The sequence below is a fragment of the Aquarana catesbeiana genome, linkage group LG02 (genome assembly GCF_042186555.1).
Source record: "Aquarana catesbeiana isolate 2022-GZ linkage group LG02, ASM4218655v1, whole genome shotgun sequence".
NCBI lineage: Eukaryota > Metazoa > Chordata > Amphibia > Anura > Ranidae > Aquarana > Aquarana catesbeiana.
Genome location: NC_133325.1, coordinates 775,379,492 through 775,395,293, shown reverse-complemented (window position 1 = coordinate 775,395,293; position 15,802 = coordinate 775,379,492). Strand labels below are relative to the sequence as shown.

The 15,802-nt window shown below is 42.3% G+C and overlaps 1 protein-coding gene across 1 annotated transcript in view; it reads left to right on the top strand.

Annotated features, from left to right (window-relative positions):
* MAEL (maelstrom spermatogenic transposon silencer) overlaps positions 1-9,924 on the top strand; it is a 56,034-nt gene extending 46,110 nt beyond the window's left edge. Inside the window, 6 exon segments of the mRNA XM_073617371.1 lie at positions 697-751; positions 1,760-1,901; positions 2,121-2,183; positions 4,493-4,628; positions 6,076-6,133; positions 9,431-9,924. Of these exon segments, the coding sequence (XP_073473472.1) occupies positions 697-751; positions 1,760-1,901; positions 2,121-2,183; positions 4,493-4,628; positions 6,076-6,133; positions 9,431-9,546 (570 nt within the window). The 3' untranslated portion in view covers positions 9,547-9,924.
* Positions 9,925-15,802: the final 5,878 nt, after the last annotated feature.

The window sequence follows — 15,802 nt, the reverse complement described above, 5'->3', positions numbered from 1 at the left end:
GGGGTGAATAGTTATGCACATTGACTTTTTCTGTTATTTTGTCCTATTTGTTTGCTTCACAATAAAAAAAAATAAAACGCCTTCAAAGTTTTTTTTTTTTTTATAATATATATATATATATATATATATATATATATATATATATATATATATATATATATATATATATATATATATATACATACATACATACATACATACATACATACATACATACATACATACATACATACATACATACATACACACATCTCGTATACAATTGCAACTCAAGTCATATTGTATTTGAATGTTGTTAAAAATGACCTTTCCCTTTCTAATCTGCAGCTCTAATTTTCTGTAAAGTTCAATGCAATGTGGCCACCTGGAGGTGTTTCTGTGTTTAGAACCAACGGGATGGATCAGTTTTTTTGAGCCCAGCTGAGCAGGGGGATGACGGATCTGTCAGAGCCCTCTCTCCTCTATGGGAAGATCGGATGACAACGGACAACCTGTCAGTTTTCATCCGATCCAACCTGCTGGGTTCAGCGGATCCTGTCAGATCGGGTGTCAGCGGACACATATCCGCTGATATCTGCCTCCCCATAGAAGACAATGGGTGGCCCGATCAGATCTGCCTGAAATGGACAGGCGGATCTGATCGTGTGAAAGGGACCTTGTACTTATACATACATTTGCTTAATTTGTGTTTTTCAGAATAATGACATGTACAGAGTGAAATGGTGTCTTCAGTGGCTTGCTTATAAAGCTGGTAAGTATGTTTTATCTCTTATTTTAAAGGGGTTTTCTTTCTTTTCCTTCACAGACAAGGCCTGAGGTGTTTTGCTTTGCTTTGCTTTGCTTTGCTTTGCTTTGCTTTGCTTTGCTTTTGCTTTTGCTTATTATTTTTTTTTTTTTTTTCATTAAATGTTTTTTTAATGTTTTGTTTATTTTATTTTTTTCAATCATAACCCGTCTCCACACTGCTGCTAAAGCTATATCTCTTTGGTTTCAACTTTCAGACAGTTATGGCTGGCTTTCAGAGATAAGGCAACCGGTCAACCGATCCCTGCAGGGCTAAACGTGGGATAATCTGGAAGTGACCTTTTGAGAACTGGGTTCCACATTGGGGCATGCTTCCATACTTAAAGTAAAATTATGTTGCGCTGTACCTTTTTAACCACTTCAATACCGAGCACTTTTGCCGCAGCCCAGGCCATTTTTCAGCTTTCAGCACTGTCGCACTTTGAAAGACAATTGCACGGTCATGTAACACTACCCAAATGGAGCTTTTTGGTGGTATTTAATCACTGTTGGGTTTTCTTTTTTTTTTTTAAAAGACCGAAAATTTTGAGAAAAATTTGGCTCCCGCTGCTGTCAGTCAAATCCAGTGACGCGGGGGGGTGGGGCCAAGGCCTGCTGTCTGAGTCAGTGGACGCAGCAGCGAGACTCGTGAGCGCCCGCACGGGTGCCCCCAGGGAAAGCGGCTCTCTGTGGGGGCACCAGATGAAGAGCAGGGACCTGGGACACCCTAGAAAAGGAGGATCGGGGCCGCTCTGTGCAAAACCTTGTACAGAGCAGGTAAGTATAACATGTTTGTTTAAAAAAGAAAAAAAAAAAAAGGAACCTTTCCATTTACTTTAAATTATTTTATGACTTTTGATGTAGCTTTGTACATGTGGCCAGTAGTACTTAAACATCACCGGTTCACACTGACTTTGCTAGAGCTTAATGAATTGCTGTCAATCCCAATGTAATGCTTCATCCTCCTATATTGCAGGAATGGATAACCGTTTTGAATTGTTGGATCTAGAAAGTTTAATATTGAAATACTTTAGAGACAAACTTGGTGAGGAGCCTTCAAAATCCACTGTGCATCGGCTACTGGATGTCGTTCATTGGGATTACGCCAGCAACACCAGGTAAAAAGACCAGGCCCGGTTAGCAGCTGCAGGTAGGAGTGGGAAATATTGGGATATTTTGCAAAAATAATAAATTCTTCACTCTTCCTTGGCTCCCAAATATTCCAGACATTCAGGTTTATATCGCATTGTTGTTGCTTCATCTGTGATCAGACCTAAAATTCTTTCTATAGACCTCTGTTAGTTAAAACCTTGCGCAACAATTTTGTGTCTTGACAGGTGCAAATGGCATGAGGAGAATGACATGTGGTACTGTGCTCTTGCCAGCTGCAAGAAAGTTACGTAAGTGTATAGACCTTGCTGCAACTATCCCTTCCCACCCAAAGTCTGACAATTTTAGTATTTTCCTGCACGTTGCCTTTTGGTGAGAGAACCTTAGTGGTTGTAAACCTCATGAACAAAGCAATATCCCTCTATAGTGTGTACTTGTCTCAATCCAGAGCACTTAGTGTGTCTTCTGTCTGTTGCCTTGTTGTGCTCCTATCAGCATGAGCCACTTCTGATGCTTTTTCCTGACGCCAAACAAAAAAAAGGTGATTGGGGGGGGGGGGGGGGGGGACGCTTGTGCACAGCCTGTGATTAACAGCCTTTGCTTCCCTCTAATCTGCTCTGAGCTCTCCTCACTGAGGTCTGCAGAGTGTAATTTCTGCTCTCCACCCCCTTCTTTTTGAGGGCTCAGACAAGCTTTATAATTTCTGTACTTTGGATTTAGAGACTCCAGATAAACAGGTACAACTTATGTAAGATGATTTGTTTCATCTGTATATCACCTGAGGCCAGCCACTTCACTGGGTATTTGTATTTAATTTACATCTCTCATTTGACACACTTTTCTGGTGCTACCTGTCACACTGAGCCGTCACTAATGGGTCAGGTGACCACTAACAATTGGGGAACCTTAACCCCCGAAAGGTTTACCCAAGACCAGGCCATTTTTTGCGAAGTGGTACTGCGCTACTTTAACTGACGCGCAGTTGTGCGACGTTGTACCCAAAAAGAAATTGTTGTCTTGTTTTTCCCACAAATAGTTTCCTTTTGGTATTTGATCACCTCTGCGTTTTTTTTATTTTTTGCGTTATAAACAAAGAGACCAAAAATTCTGGGGAAAAAAAAAATATTTACTTTCTGCTATAAAAAACATCCAATAAAAAATGTAAAAAATCTAATTTATTCATCAGCTTAGGCCAATAGGTATGCTGCTACATGTTTTTGGTAAAAAAAAAAAAAAATCCCAATAAGTGTATATATTGATTGGTTTGCGCAAAACTTAGAGTCTACAAACTATGGGATATTTTTATGGAATTTTCTATTTATTTTACTAGTAACTAGCGATTTTTATTTTTTTTTTTTTCCCGGAAGTTGAGTTGCATCTTGATATATTGCGGACAATTTGGACACTTGACACATTTGACACTTTTTTTTTTTTTTTTGGGACCAGTAACACTAATACAGTGATCAGTGCTAAAAAACAAAACAACAAAATCGCACTCTCATTGTACCAATCACGCTGACAGGGAAGGGGTTAACGTCAGGGGCGATCAAAGGGATAAGTGTGCTCCTAGGGAGTGCTTATTGCTGTATGGAGGGTGGCTCAACTGGAGGAAGACAGAGAACCATGTTTCTGCTTAGCAGAAACACAAGATCTCCATCTTCCTGACTGATAGACCGGCAGTCTGCCTTGTTTACATAGGCAGACTGCCGCTCTGCCTCTCCTGTAAACGACCGGCAGGTCCTGGTGGATATTGCGTCTGCCGGACCTGCTAAAGTGCTCGGGCTGGCGCGCGCCCCAGACCCTGTGCACGAAATCACGTACAGGTACGCAATTTCGTGCAGGGGGCCTCCCTGCCGCAGTATATCTGCGTGGGGCAGTCCTTAAAGTGGTTATAAACCCTCCCTCCTGACTTTTTTAACTATAGGTAAGCCTAGAATAAGGCTTGCCTATAGGTAGTGGAAATATCTCCTAAACGTGCGCCAATGTAATCGGCGCATGCGCTGTGAAAAAAACGGACCTCCGTACTGTTTCTTCCCCAGCGTGTGCAGTTACTGACGGCTCCCGTGCGCATGCGCAGGAGTGATGTCACGCGGCTCCGGCCCGTCACAGAGCTGGAGTCTGCGGCCCCCGGAAGGAAGAGGGGTGAAGATGGACGCAGCCTGCACAGGGGACAGCGATGGATTCGTTTGCAGGTAAGTGTCACATAATCACATACTAGCCCATTTATGCTTTTAATTTGCAGGGAGCAAAAGAGGAAGTAAAAGCCATCAGGGTTTACTTCCTCTTTTAAGTGGTTCCAAATCATGTAATCACATGGAAACTGGAGGCTTTATTCACAAACTAAGCCTGCAGATGGCAGTACAGCCTGAAGTTGGCAATGTGCATCTCTGTAATTTTGTAATTGTCAGATACAGTTAGTATTAAAAAAAATAATAATAATTTTTGTGAATGTTTGTTTTGTTTTTTGTTTTTGTGTTTTTCCAACTTTTATTGGTGGTTGTTAGGGTTTTTATTAAATGGACCTTATATGGAAATCGCTAAACTGCATTAAATGCTACTTTTTTTTTTTTTTTTTTTTTCTACACTACTCTTCCTTTAGCTACTGTATCAGCAAAGCCTTGGCCTCAGTTTATGGCGTGACGCTTACACCGGCTCACTTGCCCAGCCCAACTCTACAAGCGAGGCGGTCGTCTGTTGATAATAAAACCATCATCCTCGATGCTAAAAGATTCCAGGTATGCCAGCTTGGCGACGTAAGGTTGGTTATCTTGGCATAGTGTTTTTGGGGAGCTAAGGAGAGATTTGGAGTAAGCACAAATAAAATGTGGGGAAAACATACCTAACATATACAGGTTATTGCCCTAGTGGCAACTGAAAGTGGGGCTACAGTGCTGCCGACTATGGCACAAAGCTGCTTCATGATGGGCTCAAAGTGGTTGTGAAGTCACTCTGTGTTATTAGTAGAATGCCCTCTGTTCTATGCAGCTATGTTGCTCAGTGCCTTTGTTTTATAAAAAATTATGCAGCACAATACCTTAAAGAGGAACTGCAGTCTGCTCACATAATTTGTAATAAAAACATCTTCCATTCATTCCATCTTCATTCCATCCATTCTGAAGCTTCCCTCCAACCACTTATGCATATTATTTTATATATACTGTGATTCTGTACTTGCCAAATATGCTGCAGAAATCCCCCTCCACTTAGTCTGGCTGCATCCATTTTAACTGTGGGCAGCTGAAGCTGCTGCCTGTTCACTTCCTGGATTTACAGAGAGGCACACCTCCCAGCTCTGCAGCTTTCATTGGCCCTCTTATGAATCATGCCCCCTCCCTTCCTGGCAAACTCACTAGAGTGGGAGAGAAAGCTGTGCATGATGTCATAAGCCTAGGTTAATGACCAGACCAGCAGGAGGAAGTGGGCTGTATGAGGTATTTACTGGCAGAAAAAAAAATTTTACTATCCAAAGTTAAAACCACAAGAACAGAAGATTTAATAGATGGGAAAAAAAATGACTGAAGTTCCGCTTTAGGTCAGTGACACTGTGCAGTCACTTGAAGTCCCGTCGCTCTCCTTCCTGAGGACTACAGCGGGAGCGGTTGAGATTCCCCTTTCGCGTCAGCCAGTAGGAGAGCGGCGGGCGGTCACGTGACCGCACAGCGGAGCTCTGCAATAAGGTATTGCGCTGCATCATTTTTATAAAACTTTTTTTAAATAAAGACATTGAGCAATATAGTTGCATATAACAGATGGGATTCTACTAATTACAGTTATTTTACATAGAATAGCATTGGGAGGAGATCAGCACAGACTCCCGAGCTGACGGGAGGGAGAGGGGAGAGACTGCTGGCTGATGGAGACTCTTAAACTGACTACGGTAATCATGGCTCAGTAGCCATGATTACCGTGCTCTGCACAGCCAGGGGGGACACATACAGGCCGGATCAACCAGGTTTGTTTTTTTTTGTTTTTTGTTATTTGTTTTTTTTTAATAGCTTAGAGCGGGTCAAATGATGCTGCACAAGCACTATGCTCTATGGTTTTAGAAGAACAGGATCCCCTCCTCACTTTTTTTTATTTTATTCTTATTTTTTTTTTGTCACAACCACTTTAATGTTCTGCTTACAAAATAGTACTTTTGAATGAATAACCATATCACATTATTGTACGCACTTTCAACAGAAAAAAAGTGATCATCTGCGTCTCAATGACCATTTGGATTCTGCAGGCGCTGCTTGCGGTAAGTATCCTTCCTTGAACTGAGTTGTTGCTTTAGGTGATGCTATGTCAAAATATTCTTTTAAAATGTGCAGATTAACTCTTGTGCCACAATTTAATCCTAAAATCAATCAACAAATAAAACTCCCACTTGTTGGCCTTAAAGAGATGGCCAACACTGTTGTGTGTTCCCACACCTAAATACTTAAGAAGTGCAGCGATGCTCAACCCAAATTCTGTACAATGTGATCTGCAAAAAATCTACATGGTTAGGAAAAAAAGTGTCCAGAGTGCTGAAAATGAATCACTAAATATCACACAACTATATTCTCCACATATTCCCATCCTATAATCCCCATATATCAGATAAAATGCGCTCCCTGTGCATGCCCAAAGTTCTTATAAAAATTATAAAGTTCAAAGAAACATGCTCCAAGGTGATCTAATGAACCACTTCAAATCAACCTGTTTTTGTTCCACCACACTGTGCTCAGTATGCTCTCACCTCTGCATTTGAGCCATATATACTTAATAGCTTAATTAACGCCTTAACCACTTCAGCCCCAGAAGGATTTTACCCCCTTAATGACCAGGCCATTTTTTGCGATACGGCACTACGTCTCTTGAACTGACAATTGCACGGTCGTGCGATGCTGTACACAAACAAAATTGATGTCCTTTTTTTCCCACAAATAGAGTTTTCTTTTGGTGGTATTTGATCACCTCTGCAGTTTTTGTTTTTGTTTTTTGCGTTCTAAACAAAAAGAGATCAACAATTTTGAAAAAAAACAATATTTTTTTTACTTTTTGCTATAATAAATATCCAAAAAGAAAAATAAACAAATTTCTTCTTCAGTTTAGGCCAATATGTATTCTACATATTTTTGGTAAAACAAATCGCTTCTGTGCAAAAGTTATAGCATCTACAAAATAGGGGATATATTCATGGCATTTTTATTATTAGTTTAGTTTTTTTTTTTCTCTGGTGGATGGACCAGGAACGTCCTAGGCACTGACATTTTATAGGTAAAGTTGATACAGGGAAAATCTGATTGCCTCTCGGGAGATCAGGAAGAAATTTTTTTTTTTTTCCCCTGCTATAGCAAATTGGATCATGCTTTGCTGGGGTTTTTTAACTTCCTCTGAATTAACTGTGGGTATTAGATTGTGTATATGGGATTGTATTTTTTATTTTATTTTTTATTGGTTGGATGGACTTGTGTCTTTTTTTTTTTTTTTTCTTCAACCTGTCTATGTAACTATTATGGCTAAAAGCTCCTGGAGACCATTTTTTATTTGGAGGGTTAAATTCTGCTTTAAACCTTGTCTGTGATGTGAGCTGCTGTCCAGATATGAAGTGGGGAATCAGTTGACATTCTTTGGTATCAAAGTGTAGTTCAAAATATTGGATGACGCAGGTGTAGGAGGTAGAACTCCAGAACTTAAGGCACTTTGTAAAATGTGCTGGCATATGACGAGTTTAAGTCCAACGAGGTGCATGCCACCTGTGGGCTTATCTCTTTAATTTACATCTAACAGTTTTAGGGAGCTCCAGGAGCATAACTAACACTACACTCGGTGTGATGCTGCTTTCTCACACATGGCAGCTCTGCTTCCCATTCACAGAAGCCTTTGTATTTTGTGAATGGGTTCTTATAATACAAAGCGCTCTGTGATTGGTTAGGAGCAGGGTAGGGGTGGGTACTGTAGCTGCATGCAACTCGCCATCCCCATAGCATGCACCCTGTTGGACTTTAACTCATAGCATGCCTGCGCTTTTTACAAAGTCCAATGGGGTGCATGCCATGAGGATGGCGAGTCTCATGCAGCTACAGGACCCAGTCACAGAGTGCTTTGCATTATATGAACCCATTCACAAAATACAAAGGCTTCTGTGAATGGGCAGCAGAGCTGCTTTTTTGTGAGAGAGCAACATCTCAGTGTAGCGATGGCTATCCTCCTGCAGCTCCAAAAATGTAAATTTAACCTCTTCCCGCCCACCGGCCGTCAAATGACGGCTGGGCATCGCGGCTCTCATTCTGGGTGGACGTCATATGACAGCCCTTCAGAACGACCGCTCTTGCGCACCCCTGTGTCCAATCACAGCCGGTCACATGTAAACACTGAGATGCCGGTAATTGGCGCTCCTCGACTCACACTGACATAGTGTGAGGAGAGGAGAGCCGATTAGCGGCATCTCCTCAGAAGATATCTAGGGATGTAATCAGCAATGCCACTATCAGCCATCTGTGCCAACCAGTGCCCACAATTGGCTCCAATCTGCCCACAAGTGCCAAAATTTACTGACAAACTAAAAAAAATTTTTTTTTTTTTTCAAAATTTCTGGGGTGTTTTTTTTTGTTTGTTTGTTTTTTTTGTTGTTGTTTTTGTTTTTTTGTTTTTTTAGAAAAATAACCCCAGGAGTGATTAAATACCACCAAAAGAAAGCTCTATTTGTGTCAATAAAATGATAAAAATTTCACATGGTTACAGTGTAGTGTGACCGCGCAATTGTCACTCAAAGTGTGACAGCGCTGGAAAATGGCCTGGGCAGGAAGGGGGTGTAAGTGCACTGTATTGAGGTGGTTAAAGAGCTAAGTCCAGGTGTAGCATGCACCTCATTGGACTTTAGCCACTTTGTAAAATGTGCTGGCATATGATGAGTTAAAGTCCGGGACAGGAAGTGAAGGGAAATTTCACTAAGGATGAAGACTCCAAACAAAAACCTGATTGGGTTTTCCAATATTTCTTACTGTATCCAAAATAAAAAAAAAAAAAAATATTAAAGTGGTTGTAAACCCTTTATAGCCACTTTTTGCTACAGGTAAGCCTATAATAAGGCTTACCTGTAGCTACCCCGGATATCACCTGAACGGTTTAGGAGATATCCCCTGTATTTGTCATCGGCACATGCGCACTGAAGCAACGGCACGTACGTGCCGTTGCTTCAGTTAGACTGTGCCGTTACCAGCGGCTCCGGTGCACATGCACGGGAGTGACGTCATCGTGGCTTCGGCCAATCGCAACACTGGAGCCCGCGATACCTGGAAGTAAGATCTGGGAGCGATGTCGCCGGATTGGTGGACGAGGACCGCTGCTAGGGCTTCGATTTAAGGTTAATCATACATAATGAGCTAGTATGCTGTGCATACTAGCTCATTATGCCTTTGTCTTGCAGGGTTTTTTTTTTTTTTGTTTTGTTTGTGGGTTTACAACCACTTTAAAAATAATAAATGCGTTCACCTAGACCCTTTGCATCAATTTTCAAAAAATGTCACAAGTGTGGTGTTGATGCTGTGTTTCTGTTCTTTCCATACAGGAGCCAGTACTTCCGGGATGAATGGAGCCGCTTCCTTTATTCCTAGGAGAGGGCGAGGAAGAGGAATTCTGAGACTATTGGAGGAAATGCCAGATTTTAACCCTACTGAAGGATAAACATTTGTGATTTAATGTTGAATGGTTAATTCCAGTTTCTTGCAACCCTGCAGTGAAAGTTGGTTTTTCAAAATCTTGCGTTTCCCAAAGATGAAAACCTCTTTGATATATCAGTTTGGTTATGTTTGTTTTGATCAGCTGACCAAAGATTCTAATCAATGTTCTGTAGTTGTCAGGATTGTAGAAAAACCCTACTTGAGTTGTTTGAGTTTTTCACGTAAACTAAGCAGATTTTGTAGGCCAGGTTACACAACATGTGTACAGTTCTGTTATTTGCTGCAACGTCCAGGTTACTGATGGCTTGTAGGATGTCATTAGTTTGATTTTTGACCTGGACTGTAGCTTCTCTTGTTTTACTGGGAATGCACAAGTTACTATGGATGAGCAATTGAGGAGTCAGCAGGCACTTAAACTAGACAGCAGTACAATGTTTTATTTTTTGATACCATTGTGCCTAAAGTTGATGCTTGGTTACCAGTGACTTTAACCAACTTGTGAGTTTTTTGCTTTTGAATGCCATTCACATCTCATGACTTTATCATGGTGTTTTTGGCTGGAATAAGAAAAGGGTTAGAGCCCTTGTTGGGTTTCTGCGGTTGCAGATTTTCGTTTGCTTTCTGTCTGGTAAAACCTGTTATGGGAAAATCCTTAACGGAGCACCCGCTAGCCAAAAACCTTAAATGTCCTTCCACACTCAATCCAAATTGTTAGTGTTTGTTCTGACAACTTTTTTTTTTTTTTTTAATCCTGTACCACACTATTCATTTCTACATCAATGTTGCCATAAAAATCATATGTGCATTTAACATATTTTAGGCACATTATGTACCACCTATGTACGTCTCACTTTTTATAGAATTGCAAAAGCCCTGAGACCCTTGAGCCATCCTGGATGTAATGGCAGTGTACTCAGAGCTGTCACTCCATAATACTACTCCTTCACTGGCAGCTAGATAAAAGGTTATGTAGAGAGGAGGTGGAGGAGCTGCGCCAGCACAGACGGTATTTGGACACTCAGAGGAGAGGGCTATGACCTGGTGGGAGGTCTAGGGAACTGTCACGTTTGATAGCTGAAGGACATTGCAGGTTAATTTAAAAAAAAAAAATAATTATGGAGAGAAAAATTGCTGCAGGTAAGCATTATAATACTTGCTTTTCTGTGCTTTTTTTTTTTTTCTTTACCTGCAATTTTCTTTTATTGAGGACAGGTTCTCTTTAATTGTGTGATCTAGATATATATCTTCTCTCTCGATCTCTCTCGATTATATATCAAACCTGTTAATCTCCACCCTGCTTTTGAAGTGTGCAGCAGATGTTAAAAATGCAATCCTAAAATAATTGCACTGTGCATTAATCAGTTGGGACAATATAGGACCTGGAGGGGGGGGGACACATTCGGCAAGTACATGTACATTAATACTGTATTGGTACATATGGGGGGGCTGGAATTTAGAAAAACCGGTGACCTTGGCCTTTAAAGTGATACAAAAGGTTTGTGTTTTATTTAAAATAACAAACATGTCATACTTACCTCCACTGTGCAGCTCGTTTTGCACAGAGTGGCCAAAACCTCGTCTTCTGGGGTCCCTCGGGGGCTCTCACGGCTCCTCCCCGCATCGGATAACCCCCTAGGAGAAGCGCTCTCCCGGGGGGTTAGCTTGCAGGCGTGCTCCAGAGTCCAGCATTTGCATCCATAGACATGAATGCCAGACGCGGGGGGGGGGGGGATGGGCCATCGCCCGCGTCATTGGATTTGATTGACAGCAGCGTAAGCCAATGACTGCTGCTATCAATCCATCCAATCAGGACCCGAGACACCGGCTTTTGCTGGTGTGCTCATCCCGAGGACAAGATAGAGGGGGTACAGGTAAGTAAAACGGGGGCTTGGGGGGGTTGTAGCATTACAGGAGGTTTTTCACCTCAATACATTGAGGTGAAAAACTTTGAAGGTTTACAACCTCTTTAAGCCCAAGTGTAGTTTTAAAGTGTATTTCTACATTGGCAGCCAAACTGCAGAAATACCTACTTTATATGTTCCCATTTTGGCTACTTTCACACTGGGGCGCTTTTCAGGCATTTTTGCACTAAAAATAGCGCCAGAACACTGCCTCTCAACTACCTCACCGTTAAAACTAACAGCACTTTACCGCCGGCGCTCTCACCGCCCCAGTGTGAAAAACCCGCCCTTAAATAGCATGCTTACCCCTTTTCCTTGCCGAAAAATTTTACTCTAGCTTCTCCTTTTATGTAATGTAATGAGAGTATTTGCTATAAAACCCCTTTCACACTGAGGCAGTTTTCAGGCGTTTTAGAGCTAGAAATAGCGCCTGAAAACTGCCTCCCATGCTGCCCGATTGTAAAGGCCCGAGTGCTTTCACACTGGGGCGATGCGCTTGCGGGACGTTAGAAAAAGTCCTGCAAGCAGCATCTTTGGGGGGCGGTCCCCAAAACCCCCCCTGCCTATTGCAATGAATGGGTAGTGCTTCGGAAGCGCTGCAACACAGGCGTTTTTAACCTTAGGGGTTAAAAGTGCCGCTTAAACAGCAGTAAAGTGGTGCTAAAATGAGTGCTGCTTTACCGCTAACGCACGAGCGGCCCCAGCGTGAAAGGGGTCCAAGTACACTGTATTGCATTGGCCGATCTCATCAGTTGTAAACTAGATTTGAACGGACACATATGCGTTAACACCCGTCGCTCCATAGAGGGCGATGAATTAGGGCTGGGGAGAAAATCGATTTAAAGCTTGAATCGAGTTGAGAGGTCAAATCGATTCTAAATTTAAGCAAATCGATTTATTTTTAGATTTTTTTTTTTTTTTTTTTTTTTTCACCGCGCCGGTCCCGAGGCACTGCGGGCATGAGTTTTTAGGCGAGGCTTCGGCCTAGTCCGCGGCTACGCCCGGATGCCGCGGACTAGGCCGAAGCCGCGGCCTCACCTAAAAACTCATGCCCGCAGCGCCTCCGGACCGGCGCTGACACCGCGCCGGCCCTGAAGAGCTGCGGGCAAGGAGTTTTTAGGTGAGGCCGTGGCCTCGCCTAAAAGCTCATGCCCGCAGCGCCTCAGGACCGGCACGGTTTCCAAAGAAAAAAAAAAAACTCGATTCGAATCGTGTTTTTTTTTTTTTTTTTTTTTTTTTTTTAAGAAAATCTCCCAGCCCTACGATGAATGGTCCGATCGGGTCTGCCTAAAAGCTAACAGGCGGACCCGATCGGTCCGCCTGTGTGAAAGGGCCCCTAACAAAGGTGTAAAACTCTCAAAGCTTGGGTTATACATTTATGTTAATGGAATTTTCCACCTTTTGCAAAAATGTAATGCATGCACCTATAATTTTTTTTTTTTGTGCATTTCTTACAATTTTGCATAGGAGACTTCAAAGCATTCCAGTGGATTGCAGGTGCAATGCGTGGGCTTTTGCAGCCTCTGCAGCTAGCTCCAGTTTCATCTTGGGATACAAGCTTAAAGTGGTTCTGAACCCTAAAGGTGTTCTACCATAATGCATGCTATGCAAAGTATAACTAATGGCATAATGTGAAGAGGGATTAGAATACCTGTCAGTTTTTATTGCTGTGTTCCCGTTAAAGCGGAGCTCCACACAAAAGGGGAAGTTCCACTCTAAGCATCATCCTCATTCTCCTCATCATCCTCCTCCGCATTTTTTTGGGGGGGGCAGTTCTCTCCCCCCTACCTCCCTGCAAATTTCTGGGACACGTCACAAGTCCCAGAAGATTGCCCGACCATTGAGGAGGCTCAGCGCGACTCGTGCATGTGCAGTGCGCACCCGGCTGTGAAGCCGCAAGTTGTCACAGCCGGGTGCCCACACTTGTGATGCCATCGCCGGGGAGAAGCGAAGGTTCGGCGGCCACATCACTGGATCGTGGGACAGGTGAGTGTGTGTTTATTAAAAGTCAGCAGCTACAAAAAGTATAGCTTTTGTGACAGCACAAAACCGAGTGGAACTCTGCTTAAGAGATTCACCCCCCTTTTTGTCCTATTTGCCAGTACTGTAATAATAAAAGTAAAAATAAAAAAATCCCAAATTTTGGGTTCTCCCCAGAAAAGTATTAGAGGGGAAATCTTCTAATCATAAAAGGAGAGGACATTGGCGCAAATGGAGGGGAGCTTAGGGGAGAGCGGAAAATCAAATAGGAAATTAAAACCGATTTGTCCATATAGAATAAAGTCCATAAAAATCCATATGGAGCCCACAAAGATGGCAGCTTAGTGCAGGTGCAAGAAGACCGCTCTGGGGAGGACACTGGAAGAGAACACAAGTGCCTACTAAGTGTAGCTTTAGAGCTACACTTAGGAGGGAAATGTACCAATTGCAGGGTTTTCCCTCTCACTTCCTGTTTGGCTTTGGAAGTGAAGGGAAATCTCTGCAGTGGGACACAGATGGCAAAAAGAAAATCACACAGGGGTTATAAACCCCCCCCCCCCTTACTCTATCCAAATGAAAGAAAAGTTTTGCCTATAGTTCTACTGTAAGGTAAAAAAAAAAAAAAAAAACTTGTCACAGAACCCCTCAGCCCCCACTTATACCTCAGCCTATTCCCGATATTAGCACTGTGCATGAGATGGCTGCTCTCTCACTCAGCAAATTGATTGCAGTGGGAGCAGTTGGCTCCCACTGATGTCAATCAAATCCTGTGAAGAAGGAGATGGGGCTGAGCCACCTTTTGTGTGTCAATAGATGCAGACAGGGTGGCTATGGAACAAGCCTGCATGAGTGCCTCTATAGAACGCAGCTCTCTGTGGGGGAACTTGCTGAAGAGGAGGAGGAGCCAGGAGTACCGGCAAGGGACCCCAGAAGAGTAGAAATCGGGGTCGGTCTGTGCAAAACCATTGCATGGAGCAGTTAAGTATGTTTGTTATTTTATTTAAAAAAAAAAAAAACACAAAAAGCTTTAATATCACTTTTTAAAGAGGATCATCTTCAGGTTGTATAAAGGGGGAAAAAAAGTCAGCAGCTACAACTACTGTAGCTGCTGACTTTTAATAAAATAACACTTACCGGTCCAAGGATCCAGAGCCATTCTTACTGGTCTTCGGGTCCCTGGCATGTTTACTAAGGGAAGTCGGCTGTGACTCTACGTTTCTCAGAAGAGCAGGACTTTCACTTTTGGGTGAAGTTCCGCTTGAAGGCCGTAGCAAACAAAGTACTAAAAGTATGGTTGCATCACTGCACTTGTGCTCCATTGAGAACTTCAGGTTCCTCTGCAGCAGTGGAAGATGGGACTTGTAGTATTTCCATGCACAGATCTGTGAATAAATGTGGCTGATTCTCAATTCAAAATGAAACGAAGCCTGGGGGGGGGGGGGGGGGGGGGGATGGGAACACAAACATATAGTGAGGGTTTCTCAAATTTGACTCCAAAAGGGGGAAATGCACTAAACTGCATCAAAAGGAGTAAGCATTCAATATTAAAAGTTACAAAGGCTCTAAAGCAAGGTAGCAACCTACCCCTTATTGTAAAACCAATACACCATAACAATACTATTCTCCATCTGCTTTCAAATAAAACTTCCAAGGCCTGCAGGTTGTTGCGATGAGCAACCACAGTATCCAATGAGTGAGAACACTCTAAATGGCTTGGTTCGAACTATGAACATTTGGTGGTCCAGATTTGATTTCAAGTCTAGATATCTGCTATGTGTGCAATATATTCCTCACAGCAGTCCACCTGCTGCATATATTGTTAAAAACAAAATTGTAAAAATATTTGTTCCTTATTTGACTTAATTCTAATAAGAAGTAAAAACTGCCAACCATGAACAGTAATGCTCTCTGTTATAAGTTTGAAATAAAGTTTAAAAAATGAAAAGGTGTGTATGTACCTTTTGTTTTTTTTTTTATTTTTTTTATTTTTTTTTCCCAGTTATCCTTTTTAATTCAATCAACTTCCAACCACCTTGCGTTTGCATGTCCACCACAGTGGGGATCTAGCAGGAGCACGGAGTGGATAGTATAAATGGGGACCTTTTTTTTTTTTTTTTTTTTCCCCATGCAATTATCAGGGCAGGTTGTGGTGCTGTGGATGCTCATTGCTCAGGAGTATCGTCAGCCTTGACTGAAAGGAAGTGTGTTTAATAACCATAGGTGTGCTTAAATTTACAAAGTAAGGCAGGATATATTAGATTTTCTCTAGTCCTCTTCCAGGACGGCACACCTGAGAGATGAGAGGCTCCTCCCTACAGGAAACACAATCAATCGACAGCTGTTTTAAGTCCCCACCCTTCCCCTTGATCCTCAGTTTTT